General features: G+C 34.5%; 3 protein-coding genes across 3 annotated transcripts; all 3 read left to right on the forward strand.

Moving 5' to 3' along the window:
- Positions 1-1,270: 1,270 nt before the first annotated feature.
- LOC122579134 (7-deoxyloganetin glucosyltransferase-like) lies at positions 1,271-5,100 on the forward strand. The gene is made up of 2 exons (XM_043751243.1): positions 1,271-1,915; positions 4,040-5,100. The coding sequence occupies exons 1-2, from the start codon at positions 1,411-1,413 to the stop codon at positions 4,975-4,977; spliced, it is 1,443 nt and encodes a 480-aa protein (XP_043607178.1). The 5' UTR covers positions 1,271-1,410; the 3' UTR covers positions 4,978-5,100.
- Positions 5,101-11,639: 6,539 nt separating this feature from the next.
- On the forward strand, positions 11,640-13,590 carry LOC122578843 (7-deoxyloganetin glucosyltransferase-like). Its single transcript, XM_043750891.1, has 2 exons — positions 11,640-12,346; positions 12,495-13,590. The coding sequence occupies exons 1-2, from the start codon at positions 11,842-11,844 to the stop codon at positions 13,430-13,432; spliced, it is 1,443 nt and encodes a 480-aa protein (XP_043606826.1). The 5' UTR covers positions 11,640-11,841; the 3' UTR covers positions 13,433-13,590.
- Positions 13,591-17,082: 3,492 nt separating this feature from the next.
- On the forward strand, positions 17,083-22,082 carry LOC122611072 (7-deoxyloganetin glucosyltransferase-like). The gene is made up of 2 exons (XM_043784028.1): positions 17,083-17,808; positions 20,985-22,082. Exons 1-2 carry the CDS (start codon positions 17,304-17,306, stop codon positions 21,920-21,922), a joined length of 1,443 nt encoding a protein of 480 aa, XP_043639963.1. The 5' UTR covers positions 17,083-17,303; the 3' UTR covers positions 21,923-22,082.
- The last annotated feature ends 1,236 nt before the right edge of the window (positions 22,083-23,318 follow it).

A 23,318-nucleotide genomic window follows, 5' to 3' on the forward strand; every position in this document is an offset into this window, starting at 1 on the left:
CGTGAATCCTGGTTTGGTTTGAGATTTTAGTCAAAACCGGACCACGAACACCCCTAGTTAAAAAGTTGGTGAATGTTTTGGTGATGACGTGATGTTGATAAATCGAACAATTGTTAGAGATTTGGGCTCAACGGAAAAGAAAAACAAGCCTAACTTATATAGTGGAATTGGATTAGTTGAATAGATTTAAGCCCACAAGTGATACTTTCAAGTTTCAATATATTCAAACCAACTTAATAACTTATGTATGGTTCAAATGTTCAATACCGCTTTATCTTTATTATTTTGCTTCGGTTTCAATCTTTCATGTGACAAAGTAACAAACCCAATCACTTCCGGTGGGTTAATTAGCCTCGGAAAATTGAAAGATATCAATATTGCTCTCCCATCAAAATGGTGGTAGGCACTACAAACAAGAACATGGCTCTTTACGAGAGAGCTGTTATTGATGCCATCCATTCCCCAACACGTGTCTGTGCTACACTATAAAGAGTGTCAACCAGAGAAGAATCATGGAAGAAATCAAATATACAAGCTTTCTTTGGCTAACAAGTCACAACATGATCACGACCTGGATTGGAAACTTTTTTTTAACGGCCGACAAATTTTATTATTATAATAAAGACGTCCAACAAAACGTTATCACAAGTAAAAGAGTACATCCAAATAATCAAACAATACCAGGCACAATCCTTGTAACTCTTAGTGCTCTTTTGAGTTGTATTTCCTCTAATGTATGTATTTCCTCTAGCTACTTGCTAGATTTCTTAGTAAAATTCATACTTGTCGTAAAACAAAAAAAAGAAGCATGTTTCAAAGAATTAAAATTTTCAAAATGTTAAATTACCGAGTTCACTAATAACACGCAGTTCTTGCTCTAAAGTAGGTCCGGCCCTAGTCATTATTTTTCGTGACGAAAGTTTGTTTCTTATATAAGGGCTGCTAAACGAAGTCCATCAGAAAATATTTTTTTATATGGTTGAGGTCGTTGTAGACATCGACACATTTGAATTAAATAACTTATTAGGCATGTTGTTTGATTTTGTTTTATTATAGAATTTTGAATGTATTATAAATTGTATGGAATAATATTACCCATGTATTTAATTAATAAGTCATACCAAATTTAAAAGGTTGATGATCTAACTGTGTACAAAGACAAAATATTTTGACATTTCGGCCACCCATATATCGCATGCATTTAGATGGTCATTACATATAAGATTAATTGTCTCATTGATTAATTTATCATTCATATTAGTATATCAAACGCTTGTTAGTTTGTACGTACAACATGATAGTCGTATAAATATATATAGATTATATTGCTACCTTTCCAAACCATCGCTACATCTTTTCAACATAAGTGTCCTTACTAATTTTTAGAGTGTAAGAGCGACTTTAATTTCCATGCTCCCGGAACAAAGGAACAAGCCGCACGCGGTGTGCATACCAGCCCCATTACAAGGCCACATTAATCCGATGCTAAAAGTTGCCAAAATTCTGCATTCAAAAGGCTTCGATATCACCTTTGTCAATACTGAATTTAACCATCGCCGTCTCCTTAAATCTGTCGGCTTTAACACCTTACATGGCCTCCCTTCCTTTCGCTTCGAAACCATTCCTGATGGTCTTCCATCGCCCGAAAACGAAGATGTCACCCAAGATATTTCACCAACACTTAAGTCCCTCCATGAATCCGGGTTGGGTCCATTTAAAAGTATCCTTGCCAAAGTGAGTGCTTCTTATTCACCGGTGACTTGCATAGTAGCAGACTTCCTTATGGGTTTCACCCTCCCTGCTGCCCAGGAATTGGGCATTCCCGGGATTCTCTTTTGGGCCGCGGGTTTGGCTTCTCTTATATGTTATGATCAATACCCGAATCTTATTGAAAAAGGTTTGATGCCTCTTAAAGGTAATACATAATTTGATGTGTTCTTTTATTACTGGTACGTTTTTCTTTTCATCAGAAAGCATGTTCTAAGCAGGGTCGTCTCATAGTTTTTAAAGAACCTGTTCTATACTAAAATAGGTCCCATATTTTAACAATCTTTAAAACGTAAGTCATGATTGTTTATATTTTTTTGTTTATTTAGAGTGATAAAAAAAACTCATTTCATAGTAATGATAAACTTAAATAAACAAAAATTTAATAATAAACACTTAGACTTGACAATTTATTAGAAAAAAAAAAGACTATGTAATAAATAAAACTCACACCAGTTATGCTAGGTTCTAATATGTGTGTAAGAATTGAAGATAAAAGCTTTACCAATAGGCTAAATATAACATGCATTTTGTAAATTTTTTTTTATTCATATATATGGTAAAACCAGCAAAATTTTGGGCCCCTATAAAACATTGGGCTTTGCTCGTTTGCACGGGGCACATGCTCAAATCCGGCCCTAGTTCTAAGTCCGATTGAGTATCAAACCACGTGTAGTACTTTTTGAGCTAATGGAACTTCTTGATGGAGGAGTGATTATGATTTTAGGGTTTATTGTCGATTTCCCGAAGGTAATTTGACGCCAAAAGGATATGTGTGTTATTCAGCCGATTATGACACTACAAAAAAACAGGCTTTTAGAGACTGAAAAATCAGTCTTTGATACACCATGATCAGTTACTAATAGTATATCAAGGACTGATTTTGCTAGTTGATAGCTAGTTACTACAGCTTAGTCCCAGAAAATGGGGTTAACAACTGAAAATCAGTCCTTGTTATATGGAACCAACAAGGAGTAGAGATCAGTCTCCAAACTAAAAAAATTCAGTCCTTATATCTGTGAGTTGGTGCCATGTTATTCAGTCCCTAATGTTTTTATCGGTGACTGAAAGCCAGTCGCAAATACTATGATAGTTCAGTTACTACTATGTAGATATAGGGACTGAAAATTAGTCCCAGAACCCTAGGCACTTTCAGTCCTTAATTGCTACTTTTTTAGATAAAGGAAAACGTGCATTAAAGTAAAGAAAGTAAGTACAATTAATTGCTACTTTTGGGACACTCAAAACTAGTTTCAGATTGTACCAAATCAGTCTTTGATAAAAGGTTTTAAAAACTGATAATAGTCTCAAAAAAGAGTCACTTTCAGTCCTTAACTTGTTATTTTTGGATACTGAATATTAGTTTCAAAATGTCACTAAATCAGTCCCCGATAATAAGTCGTTAATGACTGATAATTAGTCCCCGATAATAAGTCGATAACATGATTCTTCTGAGTTCAATCGGGATTAATATGTTTCTTTCGTATCTATTTGGGCCTGATGGGCCCAATATGATTCTTTCGAGTTCAATCGGAACTAATATGTTTCTTTCGAATCTATTTGGGCCTGATGAGGCCAACATGATTCTTCTGAGTTCAATCGGGATTAATATGTTTCTTTCGTATCTATTTGGGCCTTATGGGCCCAATATGATTCTTTTTCATCATTCCGGACTAATATGTCTCTTTTGAATTCATTCGGGACTACTATATTTCTTACTCACTTATTCGGGTTCAATACCTTTTTTCGAATTCAATCGAGACTAATATGGCCATTGAATGAGGGAGGAGAGTTTTAGCTTGAAGGTGAAGTTTAGAGTTTTCTCCTTCCTCCAGGTTTATGGGATATTTTACATTGTGATTATCAGATTTGTTTCCTTTGATAGTTACTTTAATTGAGGACCGGCCATATATTCATTAATTATGAATATCTCTTTATTTTTGGAAATGATTTGAGTTCAACAATTTAATTACCTCCGGACATAAACTTTTCGTCTGGAGGTTTCGTATATGATGTTCTTCATATAGCCCGTAAAGTGTATATCATCAAAGTCCTTTTAAAGTTAGAGCCAGAAAAAAGCTAGTTGTTATATATAACAACACTAGAAAAACAATGAGTTCCATATATTGGCTTGGCTAAGTTGCCCTCAAATTTTGTACCATGGGCGGAAACTAGCTAACTAAGTCCTTCTACGTAAACATTAATATCTACAACTATTACCTTATATGAACATTAGGCCTTCTCTTTCATCTATTTTTTCATTTTCATACAGATCCGAGTTATTTACACAACGGGTATTTGGATAAAGTCATAGATTTTATTCCAACTATGTCTGGAATACGTCTAAAGGATATTCCACCATTTATTAGAATCATCAACCCTGGTGACGAATTTAGGGTTGGATTTGCATCTAGGGAGTTGGCAAGAGCAAAAACAGCTTCTGGCATTATTTTCAACACTTTTGATGAACTAGATCATGACGTTTTGGATACGCTCTCTTCAATGCTGCCTTCCTGCTATGGAATAGGTCCTTTGAACCTAGTGGAGAATTATATTGTTGATAAATCCCTAGATTCCATCAAATTAAATTTGTGGAAAGAGGAGCCAGAATGTTTAAATTGGTTAAATGCTAAAGAGTCCCTGTCAGTTATTTACGTGAATTTTGGTAGCATAACAGTAATGACACCTCAACAACTAATCGAGTTTTCTTGGGGACTTGCAAAGAGTAATCATTCATTTTTGTGGATAGTACGATCCGACCTTGTGATAAGTGATTCAGCTGTGCTTCCACCAGAGTTTCTAATCGAGACAAAGGGTAGAGGATTCTTGGCAAGTTGGTGCCCGCAAGAAGAGGTTTTAAGTCACCCGTCAATTGGAGGGTTTCTAACACATAGTGGATGGAATTCAACCATTGAAAGCATTTCCAATGGAGTCCCAATGATTTGTTGGCCATTTTTTGCAGACCAACAACCAAATTGTTGGTGGAGTTGCAATAAGTGGGGGATTGCCATGGAGATAGACAACAAGGTTAAGAGGGATGAAGTTTTGAAGCTAGTTATTGAGTTAATGGACGGAGAAAAAGGGAAGGACTTAAGGATGCATGCTATTAGTTGGAAGAACAAGGCTCAACAATCATGTGTTTTCCCCTTGGGTTCATCTATGGTTAATCTAGAGAAGTTCATTCATTTTCTAAAAACATCTCCAAAATAATACAAAACGTTTCATCTATTTGATTTTTTGATTTTCATTTTTTGTATTGCACATTTACTTAATATAGGTATTTCGGATTGTACATTGTTTTAGTTCAAAATATGATATGTATCAAACTTTAAATGTGTGGGTTATCGTGTGTATTAACTTTCAAATATTGGTGTTATATATGAATCTAAGTGTTACTTTTTCTCACATCATATACCAATCTAAGTGATAACTTATTGATAGATTGTTTTTCGTGAATGTTACCGATCATTATAGATTGGTATACGGTGAAGCCTGAAATTAAAAGGTCTTGAGTTCAAATCTTAGTGTGAGCAAAATGGTCACAAGAATGGAAACAAAGGTTTTTTCCAACATAAGTTTCCTTTGAAATTAAACATGGGTATATTAATAGGCATGCCACTGAGTCCAAGTTTGACGTTAAAAAAGTGTTTATGTGAATGTTAATATGATGCATCTATATATCTATTAATTAATTAACCTTTTAATTTTTGATAAAATAATGTTTTTTTATCATAAGAAGTTTTGTATTCCTTAGAGTCTTGGAGGCGCGATTGCTACAAGAAGACGATCAGTATATTTTTATATGGTTTAGGTCATTATCGACATTGACAAAATTAAATTAATTATTTTGACAAGTTCTTTGAGTTTGTTTTCTTATTCATCGTTTTTCGTAAGGATTTTTACCCTAGCTTTGTATCTATCTCACTGTCTTAGCATATTATCAAAGGTTTCAGTTAGCCATGCGTTTAAAATTTGATTTAATGCTACCAAGGCTAACAAAAGATAATATATTTGTCTTCTACTACGTAAAGTTTTCTTATCTATACGTCAATACCTCATGTTAATATTTTTTTTTTCTCTAAATCTGATAAATAAAAGTTTGAAATTAAACGATGGGAATGGTAAATCTTCCTAATTAAACTCTTAAAAATCCTTCTAACTATAAAATCATAACATGTGGCAAAATTAAGAGTTGAGATTATAAAAGAGAGTTAATGGCATCCACTTGTCATGATTTAGAGGTTTTAGAAGAATTTTAAGGGAATCTTTAAGAGAATTAAAAATTTTCCTTAAAGTATATATATCGACCGCTTGTATGTAATTGCGTTAAGTGTATAACGTTCCCACTTCCCACCATGTGAAAATGGTTTAATTTGGTCGGTTTTGATAAATAAACGTAGAAAACCGGATCATAGTGGACTAGTGGTACTTTTGGCTCTAAAAAAGCTCAATCAAACTATCTTTTGTTCTTGCATAAACCAGACCAACTAATAAAGCCATCCCGATTCAGTTTGACTTGGTTTGTCGGTTCTAAACTTCTAATGCAAGTCTACTTTATTAATAATATTAGATTAGATATATTTGTATTTAACATATATATTAACTTGGTTCCGGTTAAAATAAAACAGTGATCGAAGACTTCAACCGAAAGCAAAAAGAAAAAAAAAGCAATAAGCTTAATATTTATTAGTAACTAGCGCATTACCCGCGCAATGCGGCGGTTTTCGTGGCGTCGACTGTGTGGTGGTGGGGGACGGCTATTAGTGGTAGTTGCGGCGTCGAATGATGTTAGATAATTGATGTATGTAAAGGATTAATGTGGATATTTTAAAAGAAAAAGGGCTGATAGTGTTATATATCCATTAAGGGTATTTTAGTCATTTTCTCCATGTAACTTTCAACATAGGGGTTATTTTCTTTATTATTATATGTAACAACCGTCACCCGAGCGACCGTCTGACTATACTTTTCCGTTCGAATAAGGTCAGTTTCCGTCAAACCTAAGTCTAAAGACGTGAGATTCTATGGATTACATTATGATTAAGACATGTAATATTTATTGTATACTAGTGTTCTAGACTTTTCAAGACCTGGTGCGAATGTTTGAGGAAGACGAGCTGTCTAATAGAAATGCCTAAATAAAGTTTTAAAATACTTTCGTGGGTCAAATATGGTCATGTGACTAGTCGTATTATTCGTAATTCAAAATTATATCATAAAATATGGTTAAATTATTTCTATGACTTTCGGTGTTCGTCCGGTAAGCGAAAAGGACTAAAACTGTCAGGCGTTCCGTTAGTCTGACGAACCCCCCTTCCTTGGCCATGCCTATAAATACAAGACAAGCCTTTTGCTCTCATTTTCCTTGTTTTGGTCGTTCACCTAGCCACACACACACTCAAGGCTTTCTTTCAAATTCTATCTTGCAAAAATCGCTTGATTTCGGTTCTAAACGCTTGCAAATCAATCAAGGCTTCAATCCCCGATCAAGAAACAAGTGAATATTATCATTTTCTACATCAAAACTTGTGTAAGTTCTGTTCTTAATCTATTCAAGTCGTTTTATATGTATATGTAGATGTTTTCTTTTCGGTTCTTATCAAAAGTTAAGCGAATCATGTCTTTGATTTTTGATTGTGCAATTTCGGTTACAATTGTGTGTAAGAAACGAATTGAACCTTGATTAAGGCTTTGATTTGATACATTATGCACTTTTGTAATTTGGATCTTGTGCAACTGCAAAAATTGAAGATATCCTTCACTTGGCTAAAAGACTCTAAAACTAGTCGATTTCACATCCAAGATGAAGGTTGTGCAATTGTCAGACACATGATGTATGAAATCGGTCAAACTTCACCCTTTTTGTACTGATTTGTGACACTTTTGAGCAATCAAGACTCATGGATATGGATTGGCTAGCCTTAGATCTCGTTATTTTAACAAAATCGCATCAAAATCATTCGTTTTTGCACAAATCGCGTTTGAATCCGACTCCGGCCAGGCTTAGCTCGACCTAGGCTGGTCTAAGCTCGACCTAGGAAGGCTTAGCTCGACCTAGGCTGGTCTAAGCTCGACCTCTAATGGTCTAGCTCGACCTCCATGGGTTATTGTCGCTTAAACGACTCGTAAAGCTCCTAGTTGACTCCAAATGACTTGTTTTAACTCTCGGACCCTTAAGTCTTGGGAAGAACTCATTTTTACCTCTGTCCAGGTCTAACTAGACCTGTCATGGTCGAGTTTGACCACTTCCCAACTCATATAATCGAATTCTTTAGCCTTTCGTGTCGGTACGCGCTTAATCGGTTCTTAAACTGATTAGTTTTCTCAAAAGATGTAGTTTTGGTCCAATTGACTAACTTATGATTAAATGGTTCTAAAATGACATTTTTGGGCTGTACATGGTCAAGTTCAACCACTAGGTTGAGCTCAACCTCTATTCATTTCGGTTTCGCAAACTTTTCGGTTAAAACCTCCGATTTCGTCTAGTTTTGGTTAAGTTCGAGTGAAACTTATTTTGGGCTATAAAATGATTTCAAATTAGGTTTTATTGATAAAATAATGTATTTTGAACTTAAAGGACATCGGTGTCAAAGCCAGACTTCTTTTCGGTTAATACGAGTCTCGTCATTTTTGATAAACGTCGTTTTAAAAGTTAAATAAAGACATATGGACTGAAAGACATTTCTAATAGGCTAAGACTTAATACCAAAGACTTTCACTGTGACTTGTCATGTATTATTGATAGGTGTTGATTGTCGTGGACTTTGATTGTGCTTGTCGTGCTCGTTCGTTAAACTATCATAACACTTTTCAGGTGAGTTTCGTAGCCCCTCTTTTTACAAGTTTTGGGGTGAAAAGTATACTTATTTTCAAACAGTTTTGTCGGTTTCTGTTTTATGTTCAATATTGAGCCTGTGCGTATAGAGTTACTTGTGCCATTTGACGTGCTTTGATCTTGTTGTTTGTGTGTGATTATGTGTTTGTTTGTTGTGCTTTGGACGTACTTATTGTATGAGTTGAGACTTAAGACTTTGGACTAACGCAGGTACCATAAGGCCGGACTTTGATACATTGAGACTTGAGACTTTTGGACTTATTATGGCGTAACTCTGCTCGTTATATATTGAACTATTACTTGTTTAGACTTAAAAAAATCGACAAAAGGCTCATTTCTTGACTAGACTTTTGACATAAAACCTACGAACTCACCAACCTTTGTGTTGACACGTTTTAGTATACTTTTCAAGTACTCAGGCTAATCAGGGATAAGGACTGCTATGCTAGGCTGGACTTCAGAGATTAGTACTCCTTAATAATTGTCAGACTTTAAGGCTACATGCCTTGGTTTATTGCTTTATGGACTTGATTGTAATAAGCTATTTTAGCTCTCTGTTATGACTTTGAACTCAGGTTTTTGGGATATATTTATTATATTTTATTTCATTTAACAGTATCTATGTAATTACATGTCGTGCTGTACTTTTCATGACACCTCATGTTTACACCAACGGTGGGGTGTTACATTATATAATATAGATTAGTAGTAATATATACAGAGCATAAACTATAAAGTAAAGGAAAAGATTGTAAAATTATTTCTATAAGATGTAATGATAAAAATCTTAATTACGTATGGCTAAACCATTAACCAAACTAATCGAGCTTATACTAATTACACAGTTCAGTATGTTAACAATTGATATAGGCTTAAAATAGCCTATAAAGGAACGTGAGAACCAAAGGGTTACATTATAAATATTGTGATTATGAAATTACATTGAGCCATGTCTCTATTTATAAGAGAAATTGTAAGCTAAATAAAGAAACTAAATCGCAACCTATAATCTCTTTACTTGGTGCATAAGTCGGTATCTTCTATTTTTGGAGATGATGATTTATTTTAAATCCCGCAATCTTTTCTTCTTTCTAACACTCCCCTCAAGTTAAATAGTGGGATCACCAATATTCAATTTGCATTTGTTTTCAGACATGACAGCCTTGATTAGTGCTACCGTCTTCAGACATGGCAGCCTTTGATTGATTATTGATCTACCGTCTTCTTCAGACATGGTAGACTTGATTTAAGCTACCGCCTTCAGACATGGTAGTCTCACAGTTTATTTAATGAGATACCGCCTTTGGACATGGTAGTTTGGTTTGATCTACCGCTTTCAGACATGGTAGTCTCACAGTTTATTTAGTGAGATACCGCCTTCGGACATGGTAGATTTGGTTTGATCTACCGTTTTGAAGTATCTTTTGGTTTGAGCTGCTGTCTTAAGACATGGTAGACTTTGGTTTGATTCTTGAGCTATCGCCTTCTCTTCTTTATATACCTATATCTCCCCCTAAAAAAATACAGGTATATTACTTACTTTTCTAATCCTCCCCCTCAAATTGGAATGTTTGCTTTTCTTGCAGACTCAGAGATTGAGTTCAATCTTTGAACCCGACTTATTCTTGCGGATCAAAAAGACCCGATTTTTTGTTTTGGTTTTTGAGCTATCACCTAAAGACATGGTAGTCTCAGGGTATAGTTTGTGAGATGCCGTCTTCGGATGATAGCTTTTGGTTTTTAACCATCGGCTGCTGCTCCCACGAAAGTCGAAAACCAAACACCCTTTTCTTTTCTTCTGGGGTATTCGCCATGAGGTGCAACGAGTTGGTGAGGAACCGCATAAGACAAAAACCAAATACATTGATTTTTATTCTAGTGAGTTAAGCAGCAGCAAGGATTGATTTTGACCATTTTTTTTTTTTTCCGATGGTTGCTTGTTTTGACAGGATCGAAAGTTTTGTTGTTTTTTCTTTTATGGTGTTTATTAGGGATTTGTGGCTCTTGATACCACCTCACGCACACACCAATCTCTAAATAATTGACCTGCTTCCTATATAATGTCACCTAGTAATTAATGTGACGTGCTTAGACTATTCTCTTCTCGGCCGCAAACAACACGGACTAATATCACCACCACGTAATTAATTTGAGCTACTAATTAATGTCACCTAGTTGCTTGCTTCCATCGAACTCCTCGAAACCTTCTTTTTTATTTTTTATTCGACGATAGATGTTCGAATTTTTATGATTGATTTTTTGTTTTGTTGTTTGTTTTGATGATAATTGTTTATTAGGGTTTTGTGGCTTTGATATCATGTTAACCATTGATATAGGCTTAAAATAGCCTATAAAGGAACGTGAGAACTAAAAGGTTACATTGTGAATATTGTGATTATGAAATTACATTGAGCCATGTCTCTATTTATAAGAGAAATTGTAAGCTAAATAAGGAAACTAAATCGCAACCTATAATCTCTTTACTTGGTGCATAAGTCGGTATCCTCTATTTTTTGAGATGATGATTTATTCTAAATCCCGTAATTTTTTCTTCTTTCTAACACAGTATGATTAATTGAACGCACATATCCACTTGGATCAACTAAGTTGATCGTTGATTTGGGGGATCAGATCCGAGCTGGATGTTTTGTCCAATCAAATAATGCTAAAATGCGGACAAGCTAGAGATCGTAATCTCGTTATGGGGTGTTTGTTGGAATTTTGCTAACAAAGAATGATTTATACGGGTCGACCCGGCCAACTAATCATCCAGGACAAGTTTATGAGGTAAGGTATAACCATATGCAATAATGCAAGGAATAAAAATATATATAGAGATATTATAATTATAATTTCATCCCTTTAATAATCCATCATTCGTCTATGCATGCCGGCCAAGCCTCTAGGAGCAGTATTCTTGTCTCTAATTACCCGCACATGTAGTACGCCAAAAATTACATTTAAACACCTATATATACACAAAACAACAGATCAGTGGTAAACACATGACCTCTGACTCTACTTAGTTAGAGGTAAGGTCTGTCTACATCGTAACCTCCCAATACGCCGTCAAAGTATTAGGGTTTAAAACCCGCAGAAGGCGACACTGAGCAGTTTTTCTTTTTCTTATCTATATATACACACACACATTCAAGCTTTTACTTTATATATATAAGACCATTGCAACAACTTTTAAAATTCGGTGTTTACTTAGTAGATACGATAAAAGGAATTTCTCCATGCCTTCGGAACAAGCGAACAAGCCGCACGCGGTGTGCATTCCAGCCCCAGCACAAGGCCACATTAATCCGATGCTAAAAGTTGCCAAAATCTTGCATTCAAAAGGCTTCGATATCACCTTTATCAATACTGAATTCAACCATCGACGCCTCGTTAAATCTCTTGGCTCTGACGCCTTACATGGTTTCCCTTTCTTTCGCTTTGAAACCATCCCCGATGGTCTTCCACCGCCCGAAAATGAAGATGTTACCCAAGATGTTGCACCAACACTTAAGTCACTCCATGAAACTGGTTTGGGCCCATTTAAAAGTATCCTTGCTAAAGTGAGTGCTTCTTATTCACCGGTGACTTGCATAGTGGCTGACTTCCTTATGGGTTTCACCCTCCCCGCGGCCCAGGAATTGAATATTCCCGGGATTCTCTTCTGGACTGCGGGTTTGGGTTCTCTCATATGTTATGATCAATACCCGAATCTTATTGAAAAGGGTTTGATGCCTCTTAAAGGTAACAATATATAAATGAGAATTTTACTAAATCTGTTTCCTAAACTTATTCCTTGATTTTATCACATATATGTCGTCACTTTGTAATTAGGAGGATTTTTAGGCGTTCATTTTGATCTAATTTTTTAGTTTTCGATCTTTCTATGCAGATCCGAGTTACTTACAAAACGGATATTTGGATACAACCATAGATTTTATACCTACTATGTCTGGTATACGTCTAAAAGATATTCCACCATTCGTTAGAATCATCTACCCTGGCGACGAATTTATGGTTGGATTTGCAGCCACGGAGTTGGCAAGAGCAAAAACAGCTTCCGGCATTATTTTCAACACTTTTGATGAACTAGATTACGACGTTTTGGATATGCTCTCTTCAATGTATCCATTTTGCTATGCAATAGGTCCTTTGAATCTAATGGAGAATAATATTGTTGATAAAAGTCTAGCATCCATCAAATCAAATTTATGGAAAGAAGAACATGAATGTTTAAAATGGCTAAATACTAAAGAGCCATTGTCAGTTATTTACGTAAATTTTGGTAGCATAACGGTGATGACACCTCAACAACTAGTCGAGTTTTGTTGGGGACTTGCGAAGAGTAATCATCCATTCTTGTGGATAATACGACCCGACCTTGTGATAAGTGATTCAGCTATGCTTCCACCAGAGTTTCTCATAGAGACAAAGGGTAGAGGATTCTTGGCAAGTTGGTGCCCGCAAGAAGAGGTTTTAAGTCACCCGTCAATTGGAGGGTTTCTAACACATAGCGGATGGAATTCAACTATCGAAAGCATTACCAATGGAGTACCAATGATTTGTTGGCCATTTTTTGCCGACCAACAACCAAATTGTTGGTGGAGTTGCAATAAGTGGGGGGTTGCCATGGAGATTGATAACAATGTTAAGAGTGATGAAGTTTTGAAGCTAGTGATTGAGTTAATGGACGGAGAGAAAGGGAATGACATGAGAAAGAATGTCACTAATTGGAAGAACAAGGCTCATGAAGCATGTGTTTATCCATCGGGTTCATCTATGGTTAATCTAGGCAAGTTCATTCATTTGCTAAAAACATCTCCGAAATAATTCAAAATGTTATCGTTTATTTAGGTTTTCTATTTCTTCTATTATACATTTACTTTTCATGTTAGAAAAAATTTGGATTGTATCTAATTTTAGTTCAAAATATGAGATGTATCAAACTTTAAATGCGTATGTTATCATGTCTAGTTTTTTCTTTTTAATGTTATACATGCATCAAATGAGACTTTTTTTCATCTCACGTCACAACTTAGGATCCAACAAGAGAACTCATTTAGTTGCCATGACTTCAAAAACTTTACTATATACATTCACACTAATTAATTATTTGTTATGGATTTTTTTTTTTAACAATAATTATTTGTTATATTTGATACAGATAATATATAGATGATAAACTTTGTTTAAGTTGGATACATTTTCATGACAACGAAGGCTAAATCATCTGGTTTGTGTCATCTCCGATTTTACCCTAAGTCACAGGTGCAACTTTGCGTGAGGAGGGTTTATCTTTTGAATCACTTAGTTTCGAATAATTTATTTAATGATATGATATGATATACCTAGAAATGGACATGCCTTATCCAATTAACGAGGCATTTTAAATCTTTCATATTCCCTGTATTTGGTCCTCAAAATATTAATTTCAGAGGTTACTATATAGAAAAATGTCCACGTCATCTGCTCGTTGCCGGATCTTTTATAAATACTTTGTTCATCTGACAACTAGGCCCGACCCTGGAAAACACAAATTGGAACTTCATAACTTTTTGCTCTGTTTGTAAATTATTAGCCCATTTAAATTTACAATGGGCTCTCAGTAAATTACTAGCCCATATAAGTTTTATAATAGAGAATAAAAACTAGACACGAAATTCAAACCAAGGTTTGTGCGAATAAGTTTAACATTAGCATAGGTTAAGGGAAAAACCCATACTAGAAGGTTCGATCTTTATTTCATACATATCAGAAGTTTTCTGTTTTTTTTATTCCTTTTTTCCCCCTGAAACCTGAGACAAGACGTTGAAGGATCGATTTATGAGGTTATATGCTCTAGAAACTTATAAAAAAAAAATTTATTGCTAATAAAATGGGGCTAATAAAATGCACCATGGCTCTTTGTTTTTAATAAAGAAAAACGTTTTATTAATGAAAGAACTGTACAAAAAATGCCCTCATGAACCCCCAAATGATAAAGGGGACCCGTGATGCTATAAAATGCACCAACTTGGTGACTGGACAGGCCCAGACCATCCAGAATATATCAAAACAATGAAATCTAAAAGAGAAAAGTGAGTATGGGGCTGTTATGCACCCAATTTGGGTGAAAAACCCCACACATACCAATATTTTAATATTTTGAATAAATGTTTGGCCCCCCATGATTTTTATGGTTTAAAAAAAGGTATGTGAGGGGTTTTTCACCCAACTTAGGTGCCTAACAGCCTCATATTCCCTTCCCCCAATCTAAAATGAAACAAAAACTAGCAATCTAAATAATAAGAATGTAAAACAATGATAGTCTAGATAGTATCCGTCTTCATGAATTGAGCAGTCTTTCCTGTATCTGACTGATATACTCCTCAACATCACCTTCAGTAGGTTTGACAGGGTCAATAGATGGAATGCTAACCTCATCAGTATTACTGGTTCCTAATCTCAACATTAGGTGTAGAAGGGGTAAGGAGAAAATCATGATCTGTACTGGCATGTGTACCTGAGTGAGCGTTGGAACTGTAGTGTCACCTGTATGCATCTGGACTGGTGTTTGTGAATCAGAAGCTGGAGCAGTGGGAGATTAATTAGAGATGATGATCCTGTAGCTATAAAAAATCATAATAGATGTAAGGTCTGTGTACATCTTAACTTCTCTCACACACCGTCGAGGTACTGGGGTCTTAAAACCCATAAAAAATGACAGTAGATAATTATTTTCCTTTCTCTTATCGACACTGATCATGACATAATGCTGCCAGTTTAGCCAAGTTCATTATCGTTATTTTACCAACTAATTGTCCTTGCTATAAAAATCATATAATAATCAAGCGAGGATTTTTTGAAAATCTTAATTGAGTTTTGTTATATACATTATTCCAGAATTTAATATTATAATAACTTTTAATAAATAATAATAAGTTAAGAAAGCGATTCAGTATATATTAGAATATTGCTTTCCACATGTTTGGTTCTTTCTCTTTTTTTCCAAATTCTGAGAGAGACTCAGAATTTTTCATAAAATTTGTTTCTGCTTCTTCCAATTCGTAGAATCCAATTTCAAGAAATATTAATGGTTCTCGGTAGTAATTAATGTTGCTTCATGTATTATCTTATGCTTAAAACTTTCAATTTTCAAATCGTGATTATGGTGGCGAATTCATCGAAAGTGATTAACATGGAACTTGTAGCTCTTAATTTTTTTAATCTTAGATCGCCTCGATCGGAGTCCGAATGCATAAATTATGACCAAAATAGTGCAACAATATTTTTATTGTCATTTTGAAGTGTGAATATTATATTACTGTTTTTAAACAATTATGTGTAATTTTGAAGTTTTTCATATATTTTTAGATTCTATTACATATATGTTCATATATAGTTATGTTTATATATATATATATATCTAATAAAACAATAGTTATCCTAGCTTTCTAAGACCATCCACCTCAACTCAAATCTATCTCTAAATATTGACACATAGGATTTATCTTATGTGTTATCTCCATATTTTTTTTTCACAATAATTATTTAATTATATGTTAACTTTGGCAACAAAAATCTAACAAAAAGTTATATTTATAATAATTATTACTATTAAATATTTTAACTAAATAAATAATATCCTTTTTTTCTTGATCAATAAATTATTTATTATTTTTATGTCATATAAAACAATCTTATACATATCTTAATAAATTTGATTTTATTCGGAGCTATATTATATAGATACTACTATGTTTATGTCATATAAAACTATCTTAGATATATATATTTTTTTTTACTAATGAACATCGGCTTTTGTTTGTGCATAATATTGTGAACTTTACAATTCGTTATCAGTAAATCATAGAAATGCTATCAAGCTAACAAAGAGACGAATGTTTTATTATAGCATCTACAAATCTACAAAACACAACGTATGGATTCTTTTCTAAACACCATTAATGACTAATTATTTTTGTCGTATTTTAGTCAATTATTCGCGCATCGTGCGGGTACTTTATTGACATATTCTTTTGTTTGTATTGATTTTAAGCCCGTTAATTTTGTTTTTAAATTTTGGATCAGATTTAATTTATCTTGATGGCTAACCAAAAACCCCTTCATAGTTATAACTATGAACAACACATTAACATTATTACATATTTACGTTAAATCGCTACAAATAATGTTGTATTTGTCCCCACTTTTAGTTAGTATGAATAAATTAAAAATGTTGTCACGTTTTTATGTGTGTAAAAATATGTAAAACTAAAAGTGTGTAGAAATTTATCCACATTAAAAATTGTGTAGAACTAGAAGTTCACACTTTTTAACGTGGACTGACATAATTATTTTGTAATACCATATTTGTCTATACTATATTATTAATGTCAATATTAAAGCATTTTTGAAAAATAAACCGCACATCGTGCGGGTAAAAAACCTTGTATATATATATATATATATAAAATCTCAACCCAGGGTAAAGGCGAGTGTGAGTCTCTAAAAACTTCTTACTCCCCTTATCGCCGAATCAAATCTGAATCAAGGACTCTCCAACCTTTCTTAATAAAAAAAGGCAAAACTTACAGAAGAATGCCTAGAGATCCCAAAATAAACTAATACCTACCCCCTCATTTTCGGTCTTTAAAAGTTAAAACGATAGAATCCCACATTAACCCAATACCAAGACTTCTTGTATTTGTGTGCGGGTTCAATGGCTTCTAAGCAAGAGAAGAAGTTACATGTAGTGTGCATACCAGTCCCATTACAAGGCCACATTAACCCAATGCTAAAACTTGCCAAAATCCTACATTCCAAAGGCTTCCTTATCACCTTCGTCAACACCGAATTCAACCACCAACGTCTCCTTCGATCTCAAGGCTATGAAGCCTTACTCGGCCTCCCTTCGTTTCGTTTTGAAACCATTCCTGATGGCCTTCCACCACCCGAAAACAACGATGCCTCTCAAGATATCCCATCTCTAGCTAAGTCTGTTGATGAAACTTGTTCTGGCCCTTTTAAAAATCTTCTCATCAAAGTGAATAGTTCTCATGAACCGGTCACTTGCATAGTGTCTGATACGCTTACGGGTTTCACATTAGATGTTGCAATAGAATTGGGTATTCCAGAAATACTTCTTTGGACTAGTGGTGCTGGTTCCTTTATTTGTTACAATCAATATCCTAATCTTCTAGAAAAGGGTCTAATGCCCCTCAAAGGTACGTATCATTTTCATTCTCTTGTTTTTTTTTTTTTTTATATTCCTGACACATTATTTTATTTGCAAGTGGTACGTTCCTTTATTTCTCTGTAATTAACATAAAAAAAAAATAAAGTAACTCTCAATGCGTCTTTCACGGGTTTTGGGTTTTAAATACCGTCTTCGACGTTGTGTGTGGAGATTGAGATGTAGACAACCTTACTCCTACCAAAGATAGAGAGACTGCTTTCAGGTTCTACCAAAAGTAGAAAAGGGCTGGGCATGAGGATCGAACTCATAACCTCTGTCTCCAGAGACAAAAATTCCAACAACTGATCCAACGCAGTTGGTTTTTTTCACTGTAATTAACATATCACGCCTAATTAATCTATAGTAGTGGCTCCTCTTTGACATTATTTATTTAAAAAAGTTTCTTATCAATAAATGTTACTAGTTAAATGTTACAGTAATAGCTATTTTTATGTTAATAGTTAAATGTCAATATTGGGGTGTTACTTCAATGGTTTGGGACTTTTCTATAATGTGGTTTTCTCTTAGGAAGTTTCAGGTTTTAATCTTGTCACATGCAAATTTGTGAGGATGAGTCTTAATAATGCTATACTCATCTAACACATGAAGAGCAAATATTTTTTGAAAAAATAATTAAGTGTCAATGTTTGGATTTAATTAAACCCGTAATAATTTAGAAAGGCAAAATCTCGCCTCCCCTGCTCAATACCACTTTGAGCTGGTATATATGTTTTTTACTATTCTACCCTATTACCAAATTGTTCCAAATAATCCTAAGAAAAAACTCTAAATTTAATTCATTTCAAAAGATAAAGAACTTCTACAAAGTAAACTCCGACAATTTTCAAATGTCGTATATGGGGATATTCACACTTAAAAATGTACTATTAAAACTATACAATAATATGTGTTTCTCAAATCTTTACATGTCCCAATACTTTTTTTTTAAGTTAGTTTCGATTCAGACGTGCCAGAGACAATTTTAACCAGCGGATTGTTGGACTCCCAACCCCCTACTTATGGAAAATACCTTGAGATGAGAAACCCAAGACTCGAACCCGAGACCTTGGGAAAAACTCACCTCTGGACCCACATAGTGGATTTAGAAGATACCCCTGACCAACTCACCTAAGAATACATTCTTCATTACTATTTAACCATACATTACCAAATATACATAACATGATTATATCTTAAAACACCTTAAGATGTACGGGAGAAAGTACCCACGTGTTGCAGCGGTAAAATGGTGAGGGTGATAGCTCATAGAGTGTGATAAGTCATAGGAGGTGATATGTCATAGAGTGTGATATCCAAATGCTTTAGCCGTACAGTGTCTACCCTCGGATGTAAAATTTCGTCGAAAGTAGATCGAGTGATATCTCTAATGAAAGAGCATAAAATTTTAAGAACACCCATATAATTTTTATACTTTATTGATGTACGGTTTTTAAGATAAATTTTTTGAATAATTAGAGAAATAAAATAATTTATGCAGGAAGGAGAAAAATGAGTGGTTAAAATTGAGAAGAGAGAAAAATGAGTGGTTGAGATGTATATATATGTATTGTATATTATGCATTAGTAGGTGTACATTGTTGAAAAGTTGAATTTGAAAAAAAAAATTGAAAGGAACAAATGCTTTATAATGTAGTAGAGATCTTGGATAGTATAAGTATTGATGTACATATTATCATATGCATTAGGATGTGACTAAAAAATCTTGTTAAGAAAATATTTTAGGATGGCTAGAATTTATTTTAGAAAACGGACAAACGGTCATAAGAATATCAAAGCAAAATTAATCACGCAACTATTACCGAAGAATACGTACCTTGAAGAGTTAGAAGAGTTTGTAATTACAATACGATCGAGTGCATTAATTGTAATTTTTGTCGGTAGAGTTTGATGGTGATCATCGACACGTACAGATTATAAGATTTTTGTGGTCTAAAAACATTGAAGGTGAGAAAGAATACATAGATAGATCTAAAATATACTCGTATAAGATCTAAAATATAATTTCATATCTTTTTCTTATTCTACTTCTACTTTCAATCTTATCATATATTTTACGAGTAACATTTTTATTTATCTATATATAAATAATAAAATGAAGAAATGTTATATGCAGTTCTATTTAAAGAAGAGAAAAATTGTACGAAAGTAAAGATGTATAGCAGCTTTTTTATCATCTATTATACTATTATAAAACACAAAATCTCGGAAAAAAAATACTACGGAGTAATACGAAAACATGACAGAATTGAATGTGCAATGGGTGTTCGGTCAAACAGAGTCAACACATAGTCTAGCAGTCATTACTTAACTAGAGTTACCAGATTTGTTGCAAAGCAGGTCCTTTGTTTGATGAGCCTTTCAGGAACTTTTGCAAGTCAGGTCCTTTTACCGACGGTCGTTACAACTATACTAATGGCTGTTAAGTCTTGAATTTCACCAAAATGACTAGCTTGTTTGTCCCATCCAGTTGAACCTCTTCATCCGCATGCATCCTAAGTGTTGCTCTTGATCACAAAATCATCGTTTTAGCTTCAATTTGCCATGTTTTCATATAATACATACACAAAACCTTATGCAAATACCAACCGACTATTATAACAAGAACATAAACTTGAAACACACACAAATGAAAGATGTTAGCCATTATAACCAAAATGAAAACGTGCATAATTTGGCTAATATGATCCAGTATAATAGGGATAGATCTAAGAAACCATCAGAAGTAGATATTGGTTTTAGTCCCACTTAATTTTTAATTTTTACTTATAGAACAAAGATTACCTTGCTGGTCGAGTCTTACTTGAAATTGGATATCATTTTCCGTTTATGTTCAAGACGATACATGTGATGGGTTTTAGGCATTACAAACTAACTTAAACTTGCAAATACATGTGATGGGTTTTAGGCTTGAATTAGTAGTCGATAGAAGATTGACTCGCTAACACCCCTACTTGCAAATATTTGTGGAGGCATATTTTGCTCTTTTCACCTCGGGTATCAATTATATCAAGACCGACCCTGACTATGTATGTTTTTCCTAATTATAGCTAACTAATGTCACACCATTTTCTTTAATTTTCATATGTATGTTTTTCCTAAATATATAGCTTTCTAATGTCACACGCCATATTCTTTAATTTGCAGATGTGAGTTACTTGGCAAATGGTTACCTAGATACAGTGATAGATGGTGTACCCACCATGTCTGGTATACGTTTAAAAGATATTCCACCTTTTGTAAGAATTCTCTTTCCCGGTGATGAGTACATGGTGAAATTTATGTGTAAACAACTAGAGAGGGCAAAACGAGCTTCCGCCATCATTTTCAACACTTTTGATGATCTAGACCGTGAGGTTTTGGACACGCTCTCTTTAACGTATCCTCCTTGTTATGGCATTGGGCCGTTACATTTACTTGAGAAAAATATTGCTGATGAATCTCTTGCATTTATAAAATCAAACCTTTGGAAAGAAGAATCTGAATGCTTGAAATGGCTAGACTCAAAAGCGACATCATCAGTTATTTACGTGAACTTTGGTAGCATTACCGTCATAACACCTCAACAAATGGTCGAGTTTTGTTGGGGACTAGCAAAGAGCAATTACTCTTTCTTGTGGATAATACGTCCAGACCTTGTGATAGGTGACTCTGCTATGCTCCCGACAGAGTTTCTAGAAGAGACAAAGGATAGAGGGTTGTTAGTTGGATGGTGTCCTCAAGAAAAAGTACTAAATCACGGGTCAATTGGAGGGTTTTTAACGCATAGTGGATGGAATTCTACAATCGAAAGCATTTCTAATGGAGTTCCAATGATTTGTTGGCCTTTTTTCGCCGACCAACAACCTAATTGTTGGTGGACTTGCAACAAGTGGGGTATTGCCATGGAGATTGACAACAATGTAACGAGTGATGGAGTTGCGAAGCTAGTGGTTGAGTTGATGAATGGAGAAAAGGGGAAAGCAATGAAGAAAAATGCCATTGACTTGAAGAACAAGGCTGAGGAGGCATGTACATTACCTTCAGGTTCATCTATGGCTAATTTGGAGAAACTAATTCAGTTGATGCAAGCATTTTCCAAATAATTTATCATCCATTGTGTATGTATGTCATTTGCTTATCATACTCGACTTGATTCTCAGAAAATGTATTTTACTTACTTTGCAACAATAAGCCACGTACGAAACTATTGTTTACCCATTGATTGTAAACTAATAAGAGATCATAACTCTATCTGTTTATTTATTCATTTGAGTATATGTATATTCATCAAAATTATGTTTTTTGTTTTGTGCATCTATCTTGGATGCATATTCATCAAAATTATGCATCCAACAAAAAACATGATTTTTTCGATTTTGATGAATCAATGTATTGTTAAACACTTAAATAATGATAATTATTTATGCACTATGTCAGTTTTATGAACTTTTAATGCATTAAAATGATGATTTTAAGGTGTTCTCACCGTTCTTATTTTAAAACTGTTCTTATTTGATTGCTCCCCTATATATATATACATATGTATATATATATATATATATATATATATAATATATATATATATAGGGATGCGTTAGATTAGGGACTCCTAATTTTGAGAGCCATTAGAGACATGTAACTTACACATGTGTAAGTCGTGGTGACGGTAGTCGCCGTCGCCGGAAGATCATGGTGGTTGTCGGAGATAATGGTGGTGATGGTGGTTGTATAACTTACACATAAGGATGGCAACGGGCCGGGTATGGTCCGGGTTTAAGTAATCCTGGACCCGGACCCGATTAAAAATCTCCGTTCCAAACCTGGACCCGGAGTCGACGGGTCCCCGTTTACTTAGTAACCATCGGGTAACGGGTTTCCCCACGGGTAATCGGGGAACCATTGATTTATATACATATAATATATTAGGTGATGGTTATTGAGCTATAACTTATTTGATTAGCTAATGCACTAATTAACTAAATTCGTAGTTACCAAAGGTCAGGACTTATATGCAAAATTGTTGGTGACACTCCAAACAAAGTTTTGGACAGTAGCCAAATATTGGCACATTCAAGCTAATAAATTTAAGAAGTATAAATATTTGTGATTAATTTCTAGATTATCAATTAGCATTTTATACATTTAAATAACTATTTGAAATATAAAATTTAAATATTATATAACGTAGTAATATATATGAATCGGTTATATGGGTTCGGGGCGAGTTCCGGGTATACGGGTCGGGTATGTGGGTTTTAATCTAATACCGGACCCGGACCCACAAAAAAATATAATAGCATCCCCATACCCGGTCCAAGACCCGCATACCCGGACCCGAACCCGGCCCAAAAGTGTCAGGTTTCGGATTTCCCCATTGGGTACGGGTTTTTTTTGCCATCCCTACTTACACATGTGTAAGTTGTACTTACACATGTGTAAGTCATGGTGGCGGTGGTCGCCGTCGCCGTCGGAGATGGTGGTGGTCGGAGATGTTGGTGG

The sequence above is a fragment of the Erigeron canadensis genome, chromosome 8, assembly GCF_010389155.1.
Source record: "Erigeron canadensis isolate Cc75 chromosome 8, C_canadensis_v1, whole genome shotgun sequence".
NCBI lineage: Eukaryota > Viridiplantae > Streptophyta > Magnoliopsida > Asterales > Asteraceae > Erigeron > Erigeron canadensis.

Bases quoted from the DNA above. Each gene is read 5' to 3' on its own strand.
- LOC122579134 (XM_043751243.1), top strand. From the start codon at position 1,411: ATGCTCCCGGAACAAAGGAACAAGCCGCACGCGGTGTGCATACCAGCC. The intron at 1,916-4,039 runs GTAATACATAAT...ATTTTCATACAG, and splicing joins AGGTTTGATGCCTCTTAAAG to ATCCGAGTTATTTACACAAC.
- LOC122578843 (XM_043750891.1), top strand. From the start codon at position 11,842: ATGCCTTCGGAACAAGCGAACAAGCCGCACGCGGTGTGCATTCCAGCC. The intron at 12,347-12,494 runs GTAACAATATAT...CTTTCTATGCAG, and splicing joins GGGTTTGATGCCTCTTAAAG to ATCCGAGTTACTTACAAAAC.
- LOC122611072 (XM_043784028.1), top strand. From the start codon at position 17,304: ATGGCTTCTAAGCAAGAGAAGAAGTTACATGTAGTGTGCATACCAGTC. The intron at 17,809-20,984 runs GTACGTATCATT...TTTAATTTGCAG, and splicing joins GGGTCTAATGCCCCTCAAAG to ATGTGAGTTACTTGGCAAAT.